The 20470-nt window shown below is 46.6% G+C and overlaps 1 protein-coding gene and 1 long non-coding RNA gene across 7 annotated transcripts in view; one reads left to right on the top strand and one right to left on the bottom strand.

Annotated features, from left to right (window-relative positions):
• The window catches only part of LOC114681565, a 28756-nt gene extending 28104 nt beyond the window's left edge, over nucleotides 1-652 (bottom strand). For 5 of the 6 annotated variants that reach the window (XR_005091136.1, XR_005091140.1, XR_005091139.1 and 2 more), the window contains exon 1: nucleotides 565-652. This is a non-coding gene — a long non-coding RNA (uncharacterized LOC114681565). The remainder of the gene's footprint in view (nucleotides 1-564) is intronic. The other variant, XR_005091137.1, reaches the window with a different exon arrangement.
• The window catches only part of Adamts9 (ADAM metallopeptidase with thrombospondin type 1 motif 9), a 162898-nt gene that overhangs the window by 122921 nt on the left and 19507 nt on the right, over nucleotides 1-20470 (top strand). The window contains exons 31-37 of the mRNA XM_028855107.2: nucleotides 582-755; nucleotides 7385-7555; nucleotides 16760-16954; nucleotides 17863-17995; nucleotides 18565-18659; nucleotides 18767-18861; nucleotides 18954-19087. Coding sequence (XP_028710940.1) covers nucleotides 582-755; nucleotides 7385-7555; nucleotides 16760-16954; nucleotides 17863-17995; nucleotides 18565-18659; nucleotides 18767-18861; nucleotides 18954-19087 — 997 coding nt within the window. The remainder of the gene's footprint in view (nucleotides 1-581; nucleotides 756-7384; nucleotides 7556-16759; nucleotides 16955-17862; nucleotides 17996-18564; nucleotides 18660-18766; nucleotides 18862-18953; nucleotides 19088-20470) is intronic.

Genomic DNA, 20470 nt, shown 5'->3' with positions numbered 1-20470 from the left:
TTTGAGATTATAAGTAGGCAGAGATACTTAAGTGAATTCCACGATTTAAACAAACAAACAACAAGCGAAGAAATGTTCCGTCTCCAGAAATAGAAACGAGAAAATAAATGGGCTAGACAAAGTCATACTTGCATGGCCTTAATTAATCATCAACGGTTGGTTCTCTGTGGCTTGGACTATAGAAGCATATTTCCTAGTTTTCACAAGCCATATACCTTCTAGGATGGAAGTCATGCGCAGTTTTTAGTTAGTTAGTTAGTTAGTTAGTTAGTTAGTTAGTTAGTTTCAATGTGGTAGCATTACTTCTGGATTGTGCCATTTCCCCATAATCTCTCCACCCTCCGTTATCCACGGAGAGCTTTGGTTCATCCCCACCGTGGCTCCTGCTCCCTCTCCAGCCTTGGCAGTGAGTTTTCCAGCTTTTAGACATTGCCTTGGTGTCCCCCTCCTTGGAAATGAGAAAGCATTTTGACTGCTGTGAAAATCATTGGATTAAGAAAGCATTGCCCTCCTCTGTGACCCACCCCTTCCCGCCCTCCAGAACGAGCCCAAGTGCCTACTTACATCCTGTGTCTTCTCAGTGCTCTGTGTCCTGTGGCCAAGGCGTGCAGCAGAGGCATGTGGGCTGTCAGATCGGGACACACAAAACAGCCAGAGAGAGTGAGTGCAGCCCATACACCAGACCAGAGTCGGAGCGTGTCTGCCAAGCCTCACCATGTCCTCTCTACACTTGGAGGGCAGAGCAATGGCAAGAAGTAAGTAGAGCCATGAAGTAAGTGCACACCTGCCTGCGGGTCGCTCCACCCCCTTGTCAGCATCATATCCGCACCCTATGGAGCCAGCCAAGCCGTGGAGCACAGTGGCATTGCTGGCTCCTACCCAAAAAGTTCGCTGTCAGTCTCTAGGCAATGCCTGTGTGTGTCTCCCCGTCTCCGTGAATGTTCCAGAGCTGTGTTCACTGAAAGGGTGTGTGCTGGGGGCAGGGGTGGAGGAGGGGGGAGCTTTAGCATGCCTTTGGCCAACAGCATACACACAGAGACAGCTTTCACAGGTGGGGAGATGGGAGGAAGAGTTTAATATGTCAGTCTTGCTTTTGTTGTTCTGTGTTAATTTAAATAGCCGTAAACTGAAAGTCATGCTTGAGGTAAAACCTGGTCTTTATTTTCCCTCTTTCTGTGGCTGTCAGGGAGGGAAGAGGGGTGCTCATGTGAAACACTCATTAATTAGTGTAGAATTTCCAACGGTTTCAACAGTGGATGGAGTTTGAAGAACTGCTGAGTTAATGCAGAAATAGGCCAGACTTATTTTTTTCCTCCATTCCACAAGTTAATGCTTGACTAAAGCAGACGCTTAAGTGTCCATGATGGAAAGTCTAGTTGCCGGGGGAGTGGGGTGGGGTGGGGTGAAGAGGTGGTTTAAAACATTAGAAGGAGGTAACCCCAGTTTCCGGAACAGAATGCTAGATTGTAGAAAGAGAGGGACAGGATTGGGAAGTAAAATCAGACCTGCTGACATTGGAATGAAATAAAATATGCATACTGCCTCAGCGGGAAGTGAGGAGTGGCCTGTGCTGGGAGCGGGTGGCTCTCGACTCAGCGTGGTTTGGAGGTCACTGGTCTGCACTCTGTACTGTGCTGGGAGTATGCTGTCCATCACCTCACTTTATCTTTTGAACACTAAACGAGGTGAGAATTATTATCCTCTCCCCCGCTTTTTTTTTTTCAGATGGTAAAACTAAGTTTCAGACAGACTTTGTCACATGTCCAAGTGTCCCGCATTTAGCCGCTGGAGGAAGCCACACATGACGGCTGCTATTTGTTCTCTCAGTCTTTACGGTTTTCCAACTGTATTCTGCACCCCTGGGACCAGTTTCCCAGCCCTGCCCTTCACCATGATGAATCCATTCCTTACTACAATGATTCTTTAGGAATTCCTCCTTCTCCATCTGATTAGTCTATGTTGCTCATTTTTCCTTCTAGACTCTTCTAGCTTCTGTCAGATAGCATCAGGGAGAATACCTAAGGCAGTTAAATTTCACATTACTTGAACTGGAGCCGGATACGTTATCTGTCGGGAACTTGGATGCTTAGAATAATATTGGTGTGGTCCCTATCTCATCTCTACCATCAATAGCCACATGACTCAGAGCACGAATTCTTAAGTCTCTGAGCCTTGGTTTGTCTCTTGTAGAATGGGAACTGTAGTGACTTTGTGGAGTTGTTTTGAGGAAGTTGGAAAGGTCACTTGTCTGTCCTCAGTCCCAGTCCTGTGACTGGCAGTGTCAGGTAGAGACACTCCCCTCCCTGATTCACAGAAACTTGCCTCTGTCTTTGGAATTCTTACCTCAGATCTATCCCTGACCATTTTCTCCACCTCACTCTTCAGGCCAAACTCAACTCTGTGTCCCTGTTCCAAAGATCAGGAAATGAGTAAGGGTTCACAGATGAGCCAAAACTAACTGCTTACAATGCAGCCAGCGATCCAGAGTTTGAGAGCCAATCATGAGAGTGTAAGCTCCATTCCCAGTTCCTTCTGAATCCCTTAGGGTAGAAAACCACACAAGAAACACGTCCAGAAGCTTCTGTCTTTGCACATGCTGTGCAGATGGGCCTTTTGAAATCCTTCCTCAAATATTGCTATCAAGCTCCGTATAAAACGACTTAACAGTGATGGTGCACGCCTTTAATCCCAGCACTCAGGAGGCAGAGGCAGGTGGATCTCTGTGAGTTCCAGGCCCACACCTGCCTTACATAGTCAGTTCTAGGCCAGCTGAGGATATATAATGAGACCCTGTCTCAAAGGAAGAGGAAAAGGGGAGAGGAAGGAGGAGGAGGAAGAAGAAGAGGAAGACAAAGACAAAAGGACTTGAGGAGATGGCAGAGGTTAACCATAGCCACAGAGTGAACGGGTTCTGTAAATGATAAGAAACCAGGTTCTAGTACTTACCCTTCCTCTACTGTGCTTTCTCATACTCCCAGAGGAGAGTCTTAAGAGGCACCAGGTGGTGAGGGTGGCTGGAAACCCATGAGTGGCACTGAGTGGGAAAGTAAAGTTTAAGGTAGACAGTTCAAGTTCAAGGAGACAGGCCCCATCAAACCCCTTGTGTCTCCCCGCTCGCAAGGCACAGAGGGAGCCTACTCGAGATGTCCACACAGCATCCAGGCTTAGAGGGAAGGTTGAAACCCACTAGGCAGCTGTCTTAAGTGACCACATCAGGAACGCGGCAGCCCCAGTCCCGCCCGCCTGCGGCAGGACTGCTTTCAAGACCAAAGACGTTCTCATTAAACAGTAAGGTGGTGCCCAGTACACAATGCAGATCTTTCCCAGCCTCTCCCACATCTCAGCTCTCTTCCTCCTGTCCAGCTCTGGTCTCTTCTCACAATCTCTCACTCAGCTGCCATTTGACCCCATCTTGTCCCCATGTGGGCTTATGTTCTAGTAACATGTGACCTGAGGTTGGTGACATACCACAGAACAGACTCCCAGCCAAGCAAATGGGACACACCCGAACTTCACCTCTTGGAAATCTCTTTCTTTCCTAGCAGGCCTTGGCAATACTTCTTGTCCTGTTTGCCTTTCGTGTATGTATCCCATCCACCTTTGGCTCCTCCCTTGTACAGTATTAAAATTCAGTAGGTTGTTGTCAAGATGAATTTTTCACTAGGCCCATGAGCAAATGACACCCCTCTCCTACTAAGAAATAACCAGGGCAGCTGAATTGAGAGGCACAACTTTTGAGTGTTCACCCTGCAATGATTATCAGGGATATTTTATACAGCTGTAAAGATTGTGAGCTACACAATTCCAGGGAGTGCTTTTCCTGTAGGCTGCAATGTGAGAAGCTTCCCTTGGAATTGTCTAGTTCAGAGGTCCCACACTGTTAATACAAAACATAACAGAACACAGTGTTTATTAAGCAATGAATGAGACATTAAATGAGTATTTTTACATGAAGTAACCTATTGAACTACTTCCTTCACTCTTTGATACAGTCATGTGTTATCCTATTTAATGTGAATAAATGAGAGGCTAAGGTAGGTTAATCCATCAAAGTTCTTACACAAAAGACTAGACTTTGAGGCCCAGGAGCCTGGCCTCTAGAGCACAAACTGTGAGAGTTTATATCCTTAGTTCCTCCTGTCAGCATGGCCTTCCCCTGAATTATTTCATTTCCTTCTTAATGGTGTCGTAGCCTCTCTCTGGAGGGTTGGTTTCCATGTATTGCTCACTGTCTCGGGCTGCATTCTCACCTGCTTCTAGAACCAACTCTGACCTACAAATGGTAGGAAGGCTCTGGCTTAAGCACCACTCTGCTCAGAGTGAGGCCTTTGGCTATGCCCGTGAGAAAGAGTGGCCGCTGTTTAAGACGGGGACTTTGTTTTCCAGAAATTTCCCAGCGTTTAGTATACCTTTGAATGGTTGAATTTATGAATGGAGGGACAAAAGATGGTGCTGGGGGCAGGGATGGGGGAATGGGCAAATGCCTGACTCTTCAGCTGAAGAATAAAGACATTCCAGTGTCTTCTGGAACAGCTAAGCAAATGTTCCCTCTGGAAGGGCAGCGGCTGTGTTTTCTTGTCACACGGCCATGAACATGCTGTGACTTTGCAGAACTGCCCAGCCTTTTTTGGCCCAGAACAGAAATCGGGGCCTCTTTTGAGCATATTTCAAGTTTAAGAGCATTTATTACACTCAGCTGTAGAGTGATTCCCAAGTTCATCTTCTTAGAATAGAACCATTGGAACGAGCAGCAATTCCTTGGTCAGTTGAGTGATAAGATTTTCATGGCTTTTACAACAGGGAGAAGAGAGGACTTGTTGTGTTCGGGGTAAACCTTAACCCTTTCTTATCCATTGCCTCATTCATTTATTAAACAGTATGTGTCAATCACCTGAAAAGTACCAGGCACTGGGCATTAGGAGTGTTTTGGTTTGGTTTTGGTTTTGGCTTTGGCTTTTTTTGTTGGTTGGTTGGTTGGTTGGTTGGTTGGTTTCTTATTTTTTGTTTTTTCCCAAACCTCAAATCATGTCACCTAACCTCACCCTGAGGCTAAGTGTCATGGAGGGCAGAAGGGTGGCAATGTGAAGCCAACCAGAGCTGCATAGGGAGACCCCATCCAAAAGAGAGCTGAGTGGGTAAAAACTCCATGGCAGAGCTTGAGTTGCTTGGCTACCATGTGTAAGACCTTGGATTCAGGCCCTGTGCTATAGAAAAGGATAAGACAAGGGGAAATGCCTGGCTATCCTCATTCTTGCCTTCACTTTTGCTTTCCTTCACCCTGATAGGTGCCCGCTTGCTCCCCAGTTGATTAGACCAAGTCCTCAAGCTGATCCCTCCAGATTTGATGTAGGGTCTAGGGATTCAGATGAAGGTCTTCATGCTTGCATGGCAAACACTTCTACCACTGAGCCATCTCCCAGATTATTCCTTTGTTATCATGCACACATAGATTCATTGGGGAAGACCCGCCTTCAGGCAAGCAGGCCAGTTTGTGTCAACTTGACACAGGCCAGAGTCCTCTCTAAAGGACTATGGGCAAGCCTGTAGAGCTGTTTCTTCATTAATGATCGATGGGGTTGGGCCCAGCCCTTTGTGGGTGGTAGCACTCCTGGGCTGGTGGTCCTGGGTTCTGTAAGAAAGCAGGCTGAGCAAGCTATGAAGAGTAAGCCAGTCAGCAGCACTCCTCCATGGCCTCTGTATCAGCCCCTGCCTCCAGATTCCCACTCTGAATTCTTGCCCTGACTGCCTTCAATGATAAACAGTGATGTGGAGGTCTCAGCAAAATAAACCCTTTCTTTCCCAAGTTGCTTTTAGAAATGGTGTTTCATCACAGCAATAAAAACAGTAAATTAAACACTGCCATTATGAGAGAGAGAGAGAGAGAGAGAGAGAGAGAGAGAGAGAGAGAGAGAGAGAGAGAGTCTATGGCCCTCCCTACAGAACTTAAGATGAGGAATTCTGAAAGGAAGTATGCTAATAACACACCAAAAGCTTGCTAGTGTTAGATAAGCCAAGGGCAGCAGACACCCAATCGAGGCAAGACTCAGCAACCCTCATGGCAGAAGCTAGTCTCTCCCCTGAAGCTTTCTGGGCAGTCCAAACTTATATTGTCAAGTGGCCGCAATGCTTTGGACAGGCTTTGGTGACAACGCAGATGGCAGAGGTCTACCTTCCAAGTGGAGATTGTTGTTGGAATGACACATGCCCCTTGTTCTGTTTTCCTTTGCTGGGTTATGGAAGTAGTCAGGTGTGACTTAGACTCCAATAGTCCCAGGTTCCTCATTTACAAATTGGAGATGATAGCCTTTGCTCTTTTGTGCTGCACAGATGTCCCCTTTACTGTCCATCCTTGGTACTCAAGTAGCCGCTTCCTGAGAACCAGGGAAGTCCTGAGTATGGTCACCCTTGTCCATCAGGACCTGTCTTCAGTGGATAGTTTTGGGGAGTCTAGACTGAGAACAATCTACCTGCCAGAGATCAGGCTGTCAGACTGCATACACTTGAAAGTGGCTTCATTGAGAGTCAAAATGAACCCTTCAAGTGCCGGGGACAGAAAACAGACCAAAACAGCATAACCTGTGAAGACAATACTTTAGTTATTTCTGAGATATGATGAACAACTAGGTAGGTGAGGACCTTCCTGGTCCTAGAAGTGTTTTGATGCCGCCATGGCAACCATGGAACACAGTTTCTTTTCTTCTTTTCTCTCTTCCTTCCTTCTCCTTCTTTTTCTTTTTTAGACATTGTCTCTCTGTGTAGCCCTGGCTGTCCTAGAACTCACTATGTAGAACAGGCTAGCCTCAAACTCCGAAAATCTGCCTGCCTCAGCCTCCTGAGTGCTGGGATTAAAGGCTGGCGCCACCACACCTGGGATTTGCTCCCTTCCTCCTCTCCCTCCAACCTTCTTCTTTCTCTTCCCCTCCCTCCCCTTCTCCTCCCATCATTCACATCTTTCTGTTCCTCCCTTCCCCTCTTTTTCCTCCCCATCCCCTCTCCTTTCTTTTCTATTTTTTCTTCAGTAACAGGGATTAAACCCAGGGGTCTTACACATGCTAGACAAGTGCTCTACCATTGTGCTACATCCCTAGCCATGACTAAGTGTTAAATGAATGAATGAATGAATAAATAATAAATACCTTGAAAGTCTCATCCAAGCTAGTGTGCATTCATTCATCCATGCTTTCATTTCTTCACTCAGGCAGACATGTATGGAAAACACATCCCTGTGCCAGGGATAGAGTTGTCAGATACCTGCACAGAGAGAGTCAATGCCTAGGGATCTTGCCACTTTAACAGCTGTCTAGCTAAGTCATCAAACAACTGCAAGAAAAGGCGTGCGAAGCTGTGTGAGGCTTCATCTCACCACCCCATTTGTCTCTTGCAGTGCACCAAGACATGTGGTGAAGGCTCCCGGTACCGACAGGTGGTGTGTATAGCCGAGGACCAAAGCGAGGTGCACAGCGCACATTGTGACTCGGACCAGCGGCCTCCAGACCGTGAGAGCTGCAGCCTGCAGCCCTGCGAGTATGTGTGGATCACAGGAGAATGGTCCGAGGTACTGTCCTGGGGCATTTGTGATGCTTTCAGTATAGGAGCAGCAGCATGACAGGGCAGGGAGCCTCCCCTCCAGGTCTACTTCTGAGGACCATGTGTTCTCACCCAATGCCAAGTTCTCTGCCTTCTGCCTTCTGCGAGTCACCTTGATTTCCTTTTAATACAGATAAAAGGGAATTATTATAGGGACTGAAAATTCACAGGATGCCTTCAGGTGCCAGCAGAAAGTTATGCATAAGAATGTATCTTGGGGCTGGGGAGAGAGCTAAGTGAGTAAGTGCAAGTAAGAGCTAAGTGAGTCCAGTGCAAGCACGAGGACTCGAGTTCAAATCCCAGGAACCCAGATGGAAGCTGGACCAAATAGATATCTAATGGACTGCAAGCCTCTTTTTTTTTTCCTTATAGGCTCCTGAGGGTAATGCCTACATAGACACCTTTAGTTATTAATAAGCCAGTATTAAAAACAGCACGATCACCTCATCTTCAAACCTCATAGTGTTTCAAAGTGCTAAAAGATCTAAAACTTCAAAATCATTGCCATTGCCCAAAAGAACAGAGATTCAAAGTGAAAGCACGTTGGTTCAGAGTAGAGGTGATAACAACAGTAGATAACATACGTGTTCACATGGGATCTCTCCATGCAGGCCTGAATGACATGAGTGTTTGTTTCTAGATATATTTGCTGTGTTGAACTACACCTGCACTCAAATTGGTCCAAAAAGTCTTTCCCAACCATGTCTCCCCATCCTCTACAGCACTGATTTTCATCCTCTGAGGGGGCATTTGTCAATGTCAGGAGACATGCCTGGTCATCACAGCTAGGACAGGGGTCCTTCCGGTACCTGGCAGGTGGAGGCCAGGGTCATTACAAAGTGATGCACAGTGTACTGGGCATGCCGACAACACACACTTACACACCTGAGGTCCAGAGTTCCAAGGTAAAGGACTCTCCTCTGCCGTGTCCCACATGACTCCAGACGGCAGGAAGAGCCTTTAAACTGTGAAGGGGGTGGGAGGACAGGGGAGACAGCTTAGTGGATGAAACGCTTACAGTGTGAACGTGAGAAGCGAAGTTCAGATCCCCAGCTCTCATGTAAAAAGCCAGGCATGCCGACGCACATCTACGATTCCAGAGCTTGTGGGCAGCGACAGGATCCATGGATCCTCCATGGATCCCACTGGCCGTCTAACCTAGCCAATCAGCGAGTTCAAGGTTCAGTGAGAAACCTCTCAAAATTAGTGGTGGACAGTGATGGAAAAAAATATCCAGCATTGAACTTCGGCAGCTACATATGTACCCACGATCATATACACATCAAGTAGGCTAGGCTGGCTGGCCAGCAGACCCCATGGATCCACCCATCTCCCTCCACAGTGCTAGGATTACATGTGCATGCCACCACCTCTGGCTTCTTCTGTGTGGGTTCTGGGAATCAAACTCAAGTCCTTTTAATTACACAGCAGGTATTTTACTCTCTGAGTTATCTCCTCAGCTCTAAAAGAACATCTTTTGGAACATAGTTTTTCCGTATTCCATAGATTTTCGAGTATGTTACAGACTGAAAGCAATCCCGTGTATGTCTATAGCAAAGGGTCGGAAACAGGTCTGGGCATGAACACAAGGACCACAGGACCAGGGTCTGCAAGGGCATAGGCAGGGAGAGGCTGGCCCCAGAACGCCTTCTAGAAACTTGTGCTTGAAGATGCTAGAGTCACTGCAAGGTAGTCCTTCCCTCTGGGACCTTTGCTTCTGGAGAGTTCTCGGTGTTATTCTCAGCATTCACACCTCTTGAGTGTGCACGGCCTAGAACAGACATGCGAAGAGCGGCTGTAAGGAAAGCGTGCATCTCTAGCATGTCTGAGATACAGTCCTGGTAGGCACGGGGGTGTTTGTGTTGCTTTGTTTCTACATTCAAGTTAGACCAGGAAACTTTACCTGTGGAGAGCTGTACACATAGTCCACAGCATTTGGAGTCTACTTACAATGCCTCTGCCACTCATACACTTCAAAACCCTGGCCTCCTGGGGCTGGAGAAGCCATCACTTGTTTCAAAGCACTGCCTTCAACTGACCCAGCTGTTTTGGAGGCTTTTCAAGGGCGTGGAGGCTTCTGGCCCAGTTTGTGGCCCAGGTTCATCAGCATCTGTGTGTCTCCTAAGATGTACACATAGCTGGCAGGCTGCTTTTGCTTTTGGTGTCTAAGGGCTCAGGTCTCAGCATCTGCCTTCTCCAGTACACAGCCTTGAGGAAGTCGGTACAGACCGAGGCCATAAAGGCATGAGGTCATACCCTCTAGAACACCCACAGCTCAGCTAGGCCGAGCTTGTCAACATCTCTCCGCACTGAGACACTGGGGTAGTCTGAAGCCTCCTGGCCAGAAGTCAGCTGGGTCCTCCAGCATGTGAGCAGGAACAGTCAAAGAAGGAAGAAATAAGGGTGGCACGTTTCCAGCTCTCCAGCCAGCTGGGAGGAAGGGCTCAGGGATGCTCAGCATGCCTCTGGCTGGCTTTCTTCTATTCTGTTGCTAGGATTCCTTCAAGGCCAGCCCAGAAAGGTTAAAGGAAAAAAAAAAAAAATGGAGTAACTTAAAGCAACAGGGCATGAGACACAGGCAGACATGGTGACTGTCAGTTCTCCTTGGGGATTAGGAAAATTGGACCCTCACCCTGGAAAAATCCATGACATACATGTGACATGCTGTTTCCAGGAGCTCCTCTCATGCCCTACAGGCTAGTGAGGGGTCAGAAGACTGACTCCACTGTGTGTTTGTGTGGTGCCTTTACAAAGAAGGGTGTTCAGTCACAACACTGCCTAGAAGTGTCATCCAAGTGACGTGAATTGTGACTTCATTTTATTTTATTATTTCTATTAGTATATGTTAATTATAAATTTAAAGTGGGCCTCATTGTGATAATTTCATCCCCGTATCCTCTCTTGTCCTCTCCTAGTCCCACTGATCCCCTTATCTTTCCTATTAGTCCTGTGTGTGTGTGTGTGTGTGTGTGTGTGTGTGTGTGTGTGTGTGATTATAGTTTCATTAGAGCTGCTTAGAGAAGTGTGGGTGAGAAGTTATTTATAGATATAAGTGGTAGGCTACCCCACTGAAGAAAACGTTTCTCTCTCTCCCAGCAACGATTAATTTTATACAGGTCCTCAGAGAAGGGTGGGACTCATGAGCTCCCCCTCCCCTCCATAACCAAATGTTGACTGACTCAATCTTTTTTTTTTTTAATAATTCATTTTAACTTTATTTTATATGCATTGGTGTGAAGGTGTCAGATCCTAAGGAACTGAACTTACAGACAGTTGTGAGCTGCCATGTGGGTGCTAGGAATTGAACCTGGGTCTTCTAGAAGAGCAGCCAGTGGCTTCAATCTACTTCTCCCGCCTATCAGAAAGTGTTCTTAACCATTGAGCCATCTCTCCAGCCCCGACTGGCTCAATTTTATTTAGCTCTAATACAAGTCATCACAGCTACTGTGCATTCAAGAGTGCTACACCATGCCATGCCCAGAAGGTTCCAGCATTCCGTGGAACTCTACCTCATCCTCTGGCTCTTACATTTCTTCTGTCCTGCCCTCTCTTCCGCGATCTTCCCTGAACCTTGGAAGGGGTAATAGGATGTCTGATTTATGGCTGAGCACCAACAGTCTCTTATTTTCAGCACTTTGACCAGTTATGAGTCTAATTACTGCTGCCTACCCCAAAAGAAGCATCTCTCCCCAGAGCTGAGGACGGCACTAAACTGCGGACATAAATGCAATTATTTAGGAGGCAATTGATGAGCATGCCATGTCCACCAGTGCCCAAGTGGCAAGTTGGTAGTGTATAAGTAAAACTGTTGTTGACAGTTCTCCCCAGCCGTAACCTGCAGAGCACGTTCCATCACTGTGAAAATAGGGAGGAAGCTTCCAGCTCTGTTTCTTTAGGTCCTGCAGTCAAAATGTATGGTGTCTTTAGTCAATAGGGCCTTACCATCCAATTATGGTGAGCAACCAACCACAGCAGCAATCGCCTGTATTATTTGGGACCTCTTGAAAAAATCTCCCTGACCAACGACTCACTGGGAAGTCGCCTACCCCATCACTGAGATTTTCATTTTTGTTATCTCTAGTTCATAGGGTCAGCTTTTCTCCTCTATTCAGGATTCTGTTTTGAAAGCTTTTACTTTTAGGTTTTCTTTTTAATTAGATTACCAGGTTTCCTTGTACCTTTTTCACATAACCTTAGTTTTCATTGCCCCTCTGCTCACCCTTGTCTCTTAAAGCATTCCGTCTCCAGGATGCTTCCTTCTGATTTCCTGCATACTATTACCCTCCCCTGTCCTACTCTTAACACCATGTCCCCGCCCCATGGTCTCTTTCTAGTTTCCTGGCTTCTACACATACTCATTCCCACAGAAACATGCATATATAAAAATTAGCAGCTAGGACTTGCATATGAAAGACGACATGCAATACTTCTCTTTTTAAGTCTGGATTAACTCACTAGAATGTTTTCCAATTCCATCCATTTTCCTGAAGAATTAATAATTTCATGTTTATTAATGGCTGGATTAAATTCCATTGTAAATGTGTACTATATTTTCTTAAAGATTTTATTTTTCATTTTTAATTATGTGTATATGTACGTGTCCATGGGGGAGCTGTTCACCTGAGTGTAGCTCTCGGTGAGACCAAAAGAGGGTGTCAGATACCCTGGAGGTGGAGTTACAGATGGTTGTGAGCTGCCTGGTGTGGGTGTGGAGAATCAAGCTCATGTCCTCTGCAAGATCCATGCGTGAATCTAATCAAGAAGCTGTCTTTCCAGCCCTGCCCCACATCTTCATTATCCATCATTCAGTTGACAGACAACTAAGCTGATTCCGTTCCTACCTATTGTGACTAGAATAGCAATAAACATGAGCATGCAAGTCTCTGGGTGATAGGGCAGAGTCCTCTGGGTGATAGGATAGAGTCCTGGGTGTCCTTCCAGAGCAGCATTATCTGGGCCATGTGGTAGTTCTAGCTTTGGTTTTGGGGAAATGTCTACATTGATTTCCATAGTGGCGGCATCAGTTTACTCCCCCACAGTAAGTAAGGTGTTCCCATTCTCTATACCCTTGCCAGCATTTGTTGCTAATTGGTCACATTACAGTAAGAATTTTGACATGGAGAAAGGAAATCTCAAAAACTTTTAATACACATCTCTCTGGTGGAAAATGATATTGAACACTTTTTAAATCTTTACTAGCTGTTAATATTTTTTTTATTTTGAGAATTCTCTGTTCAGATCCAGAGCCCATTTTTTTTTTAACTTTGATTGATTCTTTGTGGATTTCACACCATGCATTCCTATCCCACTTATCTCCCTGTCTCCTCGAATCTGCCCTCTGCCCTTGCAACCTCCCCCCTCACCAATCGAAACCAAACTAAAAAAAAAAAAACCTAAAACAAAGCAAAACAAAAACAAAAGCAAACAAACAAACAAAAATCTTACTGTGGAAGCTGTAATGTGGTCCGTTGATTCAAACAGTTTACGCTTTAGTCCATTCATCTTTACTTGCAAATGTTCATTACCATGAGTCATTGGTCTGGCTCAAGGCCTCTGTTTCTGCTACACTACTGATTATGGGCCCTCACTAGGGCTCTTCCTGGATATCCTGTTGCTGTCCTGTGTTATGGAGATCCTGCCTCTTTTGAATCTATGGGTTCGTCCCCTTCACCTGCTCCAACAGTTCATAGATTCTCTGCATGCTGGGGTGGGCCAACTCATAGCCCTGGTTCTGGGCCTGGGCAGTAGCTGGGTTGGTCAGCCTGCCAGCTCTCCCTCATTGTCACTACCCAGGCGGGCTCTCCAGCACTGCCTCAGCTAGCTCACCCAATGCAGACTACAGTAAGGAGCAGGGCCAATTCTCCCGCTCTCAGGTCCTCAGCTCTGGGTCCCCTGCATTCATATCACCAGGGCCAGATCTGTTTTGCCAGGCAAGATGCATGACCCTCTCTTCTGATTGCTGTAGGAGGAATATGGGGGTGGGGGGCAGGGAGGGCAGCTCTCCTGCTCTCATGTCCTCAGGGCTGGCTCACTTGTGTGCCCCCCCACACACACACACAACAGGGTCAGCTGTAATGTGCGGCCCAGACAAGGTACAGGGCCCGCTCTCCTGTGTGCTGCAGCTGGTGAGGGTCAGAGCTATTTCTCTCTAGTTCTCTCACTCTTGTGACCCTGGGGCCAGCTCACTCACCTGCAGGTGGTAGTAGGTTAGGGAGGGGGGACATCTTTCTCTTACCCATGGCACCCATGCCACCACATGGCATGTGAGGGAGGGCTGGGTCAGCTCTCCTGCTCTCAGTGTGCTGCCTATGAGAGGTGCACGTCTGTGGTGAGGGGTGGGGCTATTTTTCCTGAGTGCGGGTGCACATTCTCTCCTGAGGGGTAGGGCCAGCTCGCCTGCTGCAGCATCTAGGGTCAGTGAAGGGCGGGGCTGGCTCAGCACAGCATGGTTCCAGTGGCCCCTGTGCTAACATGGGCCATGAACATCACAGATCCCAGCTGCAGCAAGACCACAAACCCGGATATGCCCCTCCGGCCCTGGTGGCAGCACAGGCCACCCATATTATCACGGCCCAGATGCAACATGCCCTCCTGCCCCACCCCCCCAGACACCAACATGGTCCCAAGCGGCTGACTAGACTCCAGGCATCCACAGAGCCCTTGGTGGCAACAGGAGCCACGGTCACCACCCCAGACCCTGGCACTGCAGGGCCATGGACCCAGACATGGTCCTAGGTGGCAGCCCATGCCAGGACATCTCCATGGATCCAAGTGGCAGCGCTGGCCATATAGATCAGGTTGGCCCCACAGAGTCCATTTTTTAATTAGATTGTTTGTTTTTTTTTTTTTTTGTATGTTTAATTTTTTGAATTCTTCATATAGTCTTTATAGCAATCCTCTACCAGATGTATAGTTATTTTCTTCCCACTTCACACGCGGTCTCTTAATCCAATTAACTGTTTCCTTTGCTATACAGTGTTTTAATTTCATGAGGTCTCATTGTTAGACTTATTTTCTGAGTGACTGGACTCATGGTCAGAAAGTCTTTATCTAAGTCTATACCTGGGAGTGTTTTTTCTAATTTTTTCTCTATTAATTACAGAGTTTGGGGTCTTACATTTAAGATCTTTGTGATATTTGGAGTTGATTTTGTGTGGTGAATGATGGGGGTCCAGTTTCATTCATCTAACCTGCTGAAATCCTGTTTTCTCAATACCATCTTTGGAACAGGCTGCTATATTGCAAGTGTGTATTTTTGGCATCTTTATCAAAGATCTGGTGGCTATAGCTGTGTGGATTATATGTAAATCCTATATTCCAGCTGTTCTCAACCCGTGGATCATGACCCCTTTGTGGTCATGTTCTCAGATATTCTGAATATCAGATGTTTTTACATTATAATTCATAATAGTAGCAAAATTACAGTTATGAAGTGGCAATGAAAATAATTTTATGGTTGGGATCACCACAATATGAAGAACTGTATTAAAGGGCCACAGCATTAGGAAGGTTGTGAACCACCGCTGTTATCTATTTAATTGATCCAGGTAGATTTGTTTTCATGGCAGCACAATGCTGATCTTATTACTGTAGCCCTCTAGCATAACTTGAAGTCGGACATGATGATGCCTCCAGCATTATTCTTTTGTCTAAGGATTGCTTTGGCTCATTGGTGCTTCCATGTGAATTTTGGATGACATTGGAATTTTGGAAGACATTGGGATTTTGATGGGGCCTGCACTGACTCTGTAGATTGCTTTTAGTGAGATGGCTATTTTCACACTATTAACCCAATCCATAAGAGGTTTTTCCATCTTCTGGCATCTTCCTCTGTTTACTCTTTCTGTACTTTCAAGTTCCATCATGGAGATCTTTTGCTGCCTTGTTTAGATTTATTTCAGAGTTGGTTGGGTTTTTTTTTTTTTGAGGCTCTTGCCAATGAGATTGTTTTCCTGGTTTCTTTTTCCACGTGTGTCATTGGTAGACAGGAAGGCTACTGATTTTTATATGTTAATCATGTATCCTGCAGTTTTGCTGGACGTGTTTATCAGCTGTGAGAGCTTTCTGGAGGAATCTTTGAAGGTTTTTTTTACATATAGAATCATATTGTCTGCAAATAGGGATGTTTTTACTTCTTCTTTTCCTATTTATCTCTCTTTTATCTTGTTAGTCTTACTAGCATTCTACCGAGTGCAGAGACTGGACAACTTCCTCTTTTTTCTGATCTTGGAGGAAATGCTTTGAGTTTCTCTTCTGAGTATGTTTGTCTGTAGGATTGTTGTGTAGCTTTCATTGTGTGGGAGTGTGTTCCCTCAGCTCACAGACTCTCTGTGGCTTTTATCATGAATGGATGTTGGATTTACGTCAATGGCTTTTTCTACATCTACCGAGAAGGTCACGTGGTTTCTGTCTTTGAGTCTATTTACTATGATGTATTGCACTTATGGATCTGCGTATTGTAAGCCACCTCTGCATCTCTGGAATGAAGCCAAGGCAACCATGACAAGTGATACTTTTGATGCGTTCAAGAACTTCACTTGTGCGTATTTTATTAATTTCTATGTCTGTTTCCATCTGGGCTGTTGGTCTGTCATTTTCTTTTTGTTGTTGCTGCGTCTTTTGCCATATACTTACCAGAAAAGAATCACGTGATGACATGATTTAGAAAGAAAGCAGAAAGGTGACTTGGTGACCAGAGTACATGGCGAAGGAGAGAAGAGGGGAGGGAACTGGGGGAAAGGTGACTGTCCACAAGCAGAGCACCACAGAGAGCGGGAGACTGAATGGGGGGACTCCAAAGTCTCCTGGGAAAGTATTTGCATTGCACTCTGGGAATGCCACTCACAGCCTGGCTGCGGGCCCCTGGTCCTCTCCACATTCAGTGGGTTACTGGCATGGTCTTAGAGGTCGAGGAAGGGGGAGTTTGATGGCATACGAGTATCTCTGTCCCTCTCTGGGAGCCCCAGACAAAGAAGGGTTGTGAGATGCCTGCCTGGGGGAGCCCCAGTTTGGGGAGTGCCTGACAGAGCCTGCTGTAGCCTGAGATGAAGGCTTCAACAGATAAATAAACAGAGCTTCCACAGCAGGGTAAACTCGGTGTGGAGGGTGGGGGCTTTCTGTGGCGGCCACAGGAAACCTCTGGAACATCCCCTCTTGACCCCTCTCTTCTCAGTGCTCAGTGACCTGTGGAAAGGGCTACAGGCAAAGGCTGGTCTCCTGCAGTGAGATTTATACCGGCAAGGAGAACTACGAATACAGCTACCAAACCACGGTGAACTGCCCGGGCACGCAGCCGCCAAGCGTCCATCCCTGCTACCTGAGGGACTGTCCTGTCTCAGCCACCTGGAGAGTTGGTAACTGGGGCAGTGTAAGTAGGAGGCTGGGTTGTCAACTCTGAAATCTCAATCCTTCTCTGTACCCCTCCTGCCTGCAACGCAGCCTGGCGGATGGGAGGAGAAGGGGCAATCTACGTCCAAACAGCTGAGGTTCACTTTGCCTCCTCCCAGGAAAACACAAGTTGTCCGGTTTTGTGCCTCGGTTTCTTCATTTGTAAAAATGGATTTCTATGAAGACAATTTGAGTTAATGTATAAAAAGCACCTAGATTATTGTGGTCAATTTTATGTTACATTTTGCTATTTTCCCTACGTCTTTAAACACCCTTTTTTCCAGTTAGCCTTTAGAATCTGGCCTCTCCTAAGAGTTGCCCAGGAAACATTCTGGCTACTTCCCTTGTGGAGGATTCTACACTCTAGTCTGCCTTTGCAGGGAGAACTTTGTTTGCTCAGGACACAAAGCAGAATATTCTAAATTAAGTCTGTTTGGAAAAATCGCAGTCTTCTGGCTTTGGGCTACGAAGCTCTCAGGGGAAAGTGTGTGATGTGATGAAAGTCATTAGGATCTGAATCCCAACTTCACAAGGACCTTGAACAAATTCCTTCACATCTGAGCCCAGATCTTCCATCTGTTAAAAAAAAAAAGTAGTTGTGGTGCGATCTCACAGGATTAGTATGCAGTTTAAATGGGGGAAAGTGGGTGTATAACTACATACAGGGACACATGTGTATAAAGGATTTATATAGAAATGTTTGTGTGTATGTGTGTGTGTGTGTGTGTGTGTGTGTGTGTGTGTGAAGCTTCACACGACAGCTAGTCATGGTAAGAAATCAATAAATGCCAGCTGTTTGTCACACAGCCCAGGGCTCCAAGCTTTGTGTCATGATGCTTATACCTCCCAGGTTCAAGAGCCACCCATTGACTCCTCTTTGCCTTCCAGTGCTCAGTGTCCTGTGGCGTGGGAGTCATGCATAGATCTGTGCAGTGTTTGACCAACGAAGACCAACCCAGCCACCTGTGTCCCACTGATCTCAAGCCGGAAGAACACAAAACCTGCCACAACGTTTATAATTGTAAGTGGCTCCACTGACGCCTTCTCTGTCTGCCATGGAGAGCAAAGCGTCTCTGTTTGTCTATTTGTCTGTCCTCTTTAGAAATGTGGTAATTCTCTGTGTGTTGTAGGGTGGATTCATGGGGGGAGGAGGGAGGTAGGAGGGGCCTGCACTTTCATGCTCCAACTTTTGGAGGCCAGAGCTTGATCTCAAGTGCCCTTCCTCTCCATCTTACTGTGGAGACCAAGTTGCTCACTCAACCTAGAGCTCACTGGTTGGCCAGGCTTCTTGCTGATTGCTCTTCATCTTCCCCCTGTCTCCACCTCCCCAGTTCTGAGATTCCACAATGCACATTCCCAGCCAGCTTTTTTGTGTGAGTTCTGGGGCATCAAACTCAAGTCTTCGTGTTTGCCTGGCAAGCACTGTACGGACTGGACTACCTCTGTCTCCTTGTCTCTTTCTCCCCACCAGTCTCCCTCTCTCTTTAATCTACCCGTTGGCCAGTTCCTGCAGACAGTGTGATGTATTCTGTTGGTAGATACTGAACATCTGAGGTGACTGCACCCATTTCTATGATGTGTGTTTCCTAGGTGAGCTACCCCAGAACTGCAAGGAGGTAAAAAGACTCAACAGCGCCAGTGTAGACGGAGAGTACTTCCTGATTGTTAGAGGGAAGCCCCTAAAGGTGAGTGTGGAGGTCAGCCATTGTGTGCAGACTGTTTTCACGGTCATCTCTGCGCTCATCACTCGTTCTGAGTGCCTCTGTTGGATTCTTCCTCGTGTATCTTGTAGGTATTCTGTGCAGGGATGCATTCTGACTATCCCAAGGAGTACGTGACGCTGGCCCATGGTGACTCCGAGAATTTCTCCGAAGTTTACGGGCACAGGTAAGAGGCCGAGTCCCAGAAGAGCTTCGGTGCCTGGAATCCCCTAGAGAAAACGCGCCCATTCTTACCACAGTGCTCTCTCCATTGCTTAGGCTGCACAACCCAACAGAATGTCCCTACAACGGGAGCCGACGAGACGACTGTCATTGCCGGAAGGATTACACAGCTGCTGGCTTTTCCAGTTTCCAGAAAATTCGAATCGACCTGACCAGCATGCAGATCATAAGTAAGCTCAGGGAAGCGTCCTGCGGAAGTGCATGTCTCCCCTCCACTCGGGGGACACAGGTCCCGTGAGCGGGTAGATATAGAAGGGAGGTCACACAGGGTGACCACAGTCCAGCAGTGGCAGCCCTGCCATGTGTTTCACAGGGCAAGGATTCGTCCTTTGTGTTCAGTGCTGACTTCCGGCGCCTGGAGTGTGGCTGGCATAGATCAGGTCTCTGTCGGGTTTATATTGAGTGAGGGAAGGAAAGGGATAAGTATTTGCTCATGGAAGTTTCACCAGTGTGTGTTGGCGTGGCCTTGGGACCAGGACCTTGAGGATGTGAAGGGGTTAGCCACTGGGTGTCTACACAGGGAAAGGAATAGAGCAGGAAAGAAGCTTCTGGAGGAGAAGGAAGAGCATCTAGAAAGCAGTAGCAAAGTCATTTGTAAGACACACCCCCTCCAGTTGGCTCTCCCCAGCACAGAGCACGTGCACACAGAGGCAGAAAACTAATTTTATCTGATTGTTGATTTTTGGAAGAAAAATGGCTCCAGAATTCCCTTTCCTAACAAGCCTGCCCATGGCCTGATCTCATACTCTGGCCAGCACTCTGTTTCTGCTGGGCACATTAATCATTAGAGCTGGTAAAGACAGTGAAAATATCTCAACACATTCTCTTGAATAGAGGAAGAACAGAAATAATGAAGAATTAAATTTTTTCTTATTAACATTGCACCCATAATATTACCCTGGTTTCTTCTTGAGTTAGATTTAAGTGTGATTTGTACTGAGATATTTTTTTATTTGCTGTCAGCTATACCAATTAGGGTTAGATGCACTAGTTCTGTGGTTTCTTTGTTGAGAAAAATGCCCCAGGTTTAGTTCATCAGGGTGGGGCTCGTGACCCTGTCTCCTGAGCAACCTTGCCTTTAAACCCTAATCCACTGAGGACCAATAGGCAATTAAGTTGCAGTTAATTTGCTAAGGGAGGGTGACACATTTTCTTTAGTGGTGGGGCCATGAATAAGTTGCCCTTATATAACCCCCTCACCCATATTCCTGTAAGTGACTGTAATGAAACTTATTGGGTCACACACGCATGAGAGATACGAAAATGGGTGAAGTACCTGGGAAGAGGAAGGAGTTGCGTAGGCATGGGAAGGGAACAAGAGAGGGTAATGGGGTAAATATGGTCAAAAGACGGAATTGTGTGCATGTGTGTATGTGAAGGAGCTATAACCCACGATTATATATAATTAATATATGCTAATGGAAACTTTACGAAGAAAAGACCCCAGCGAAGAGCCACTCCAGAGACCAAGATGTCTTTGCTTAAAAACGGGAGTCCCAAATTTCTTTCCAATGAAAGCAGAGTTTACTGTGGAAAGAGTTAGGCTGGCAGCA

Source organism: Peromyscus leucopus, chromosome 3 (assembly GCF_004664715.2).
Source record: "Peromyscus leucopus breed LL Stock chromosome 3, UCI_PerLeu_2.1, whole genome shotgun sequence".
NCBI classification, from domain to species: domain Eukaryota; kingdom Metazoa; phylum Chordata; class Mammalia; order Rodentia; family Cricetidae; genus Peromyscus; species Peromyscus leucopus.
This window is presented reverse-complemented; position numbering and strand designations above follow the sequence as displayed.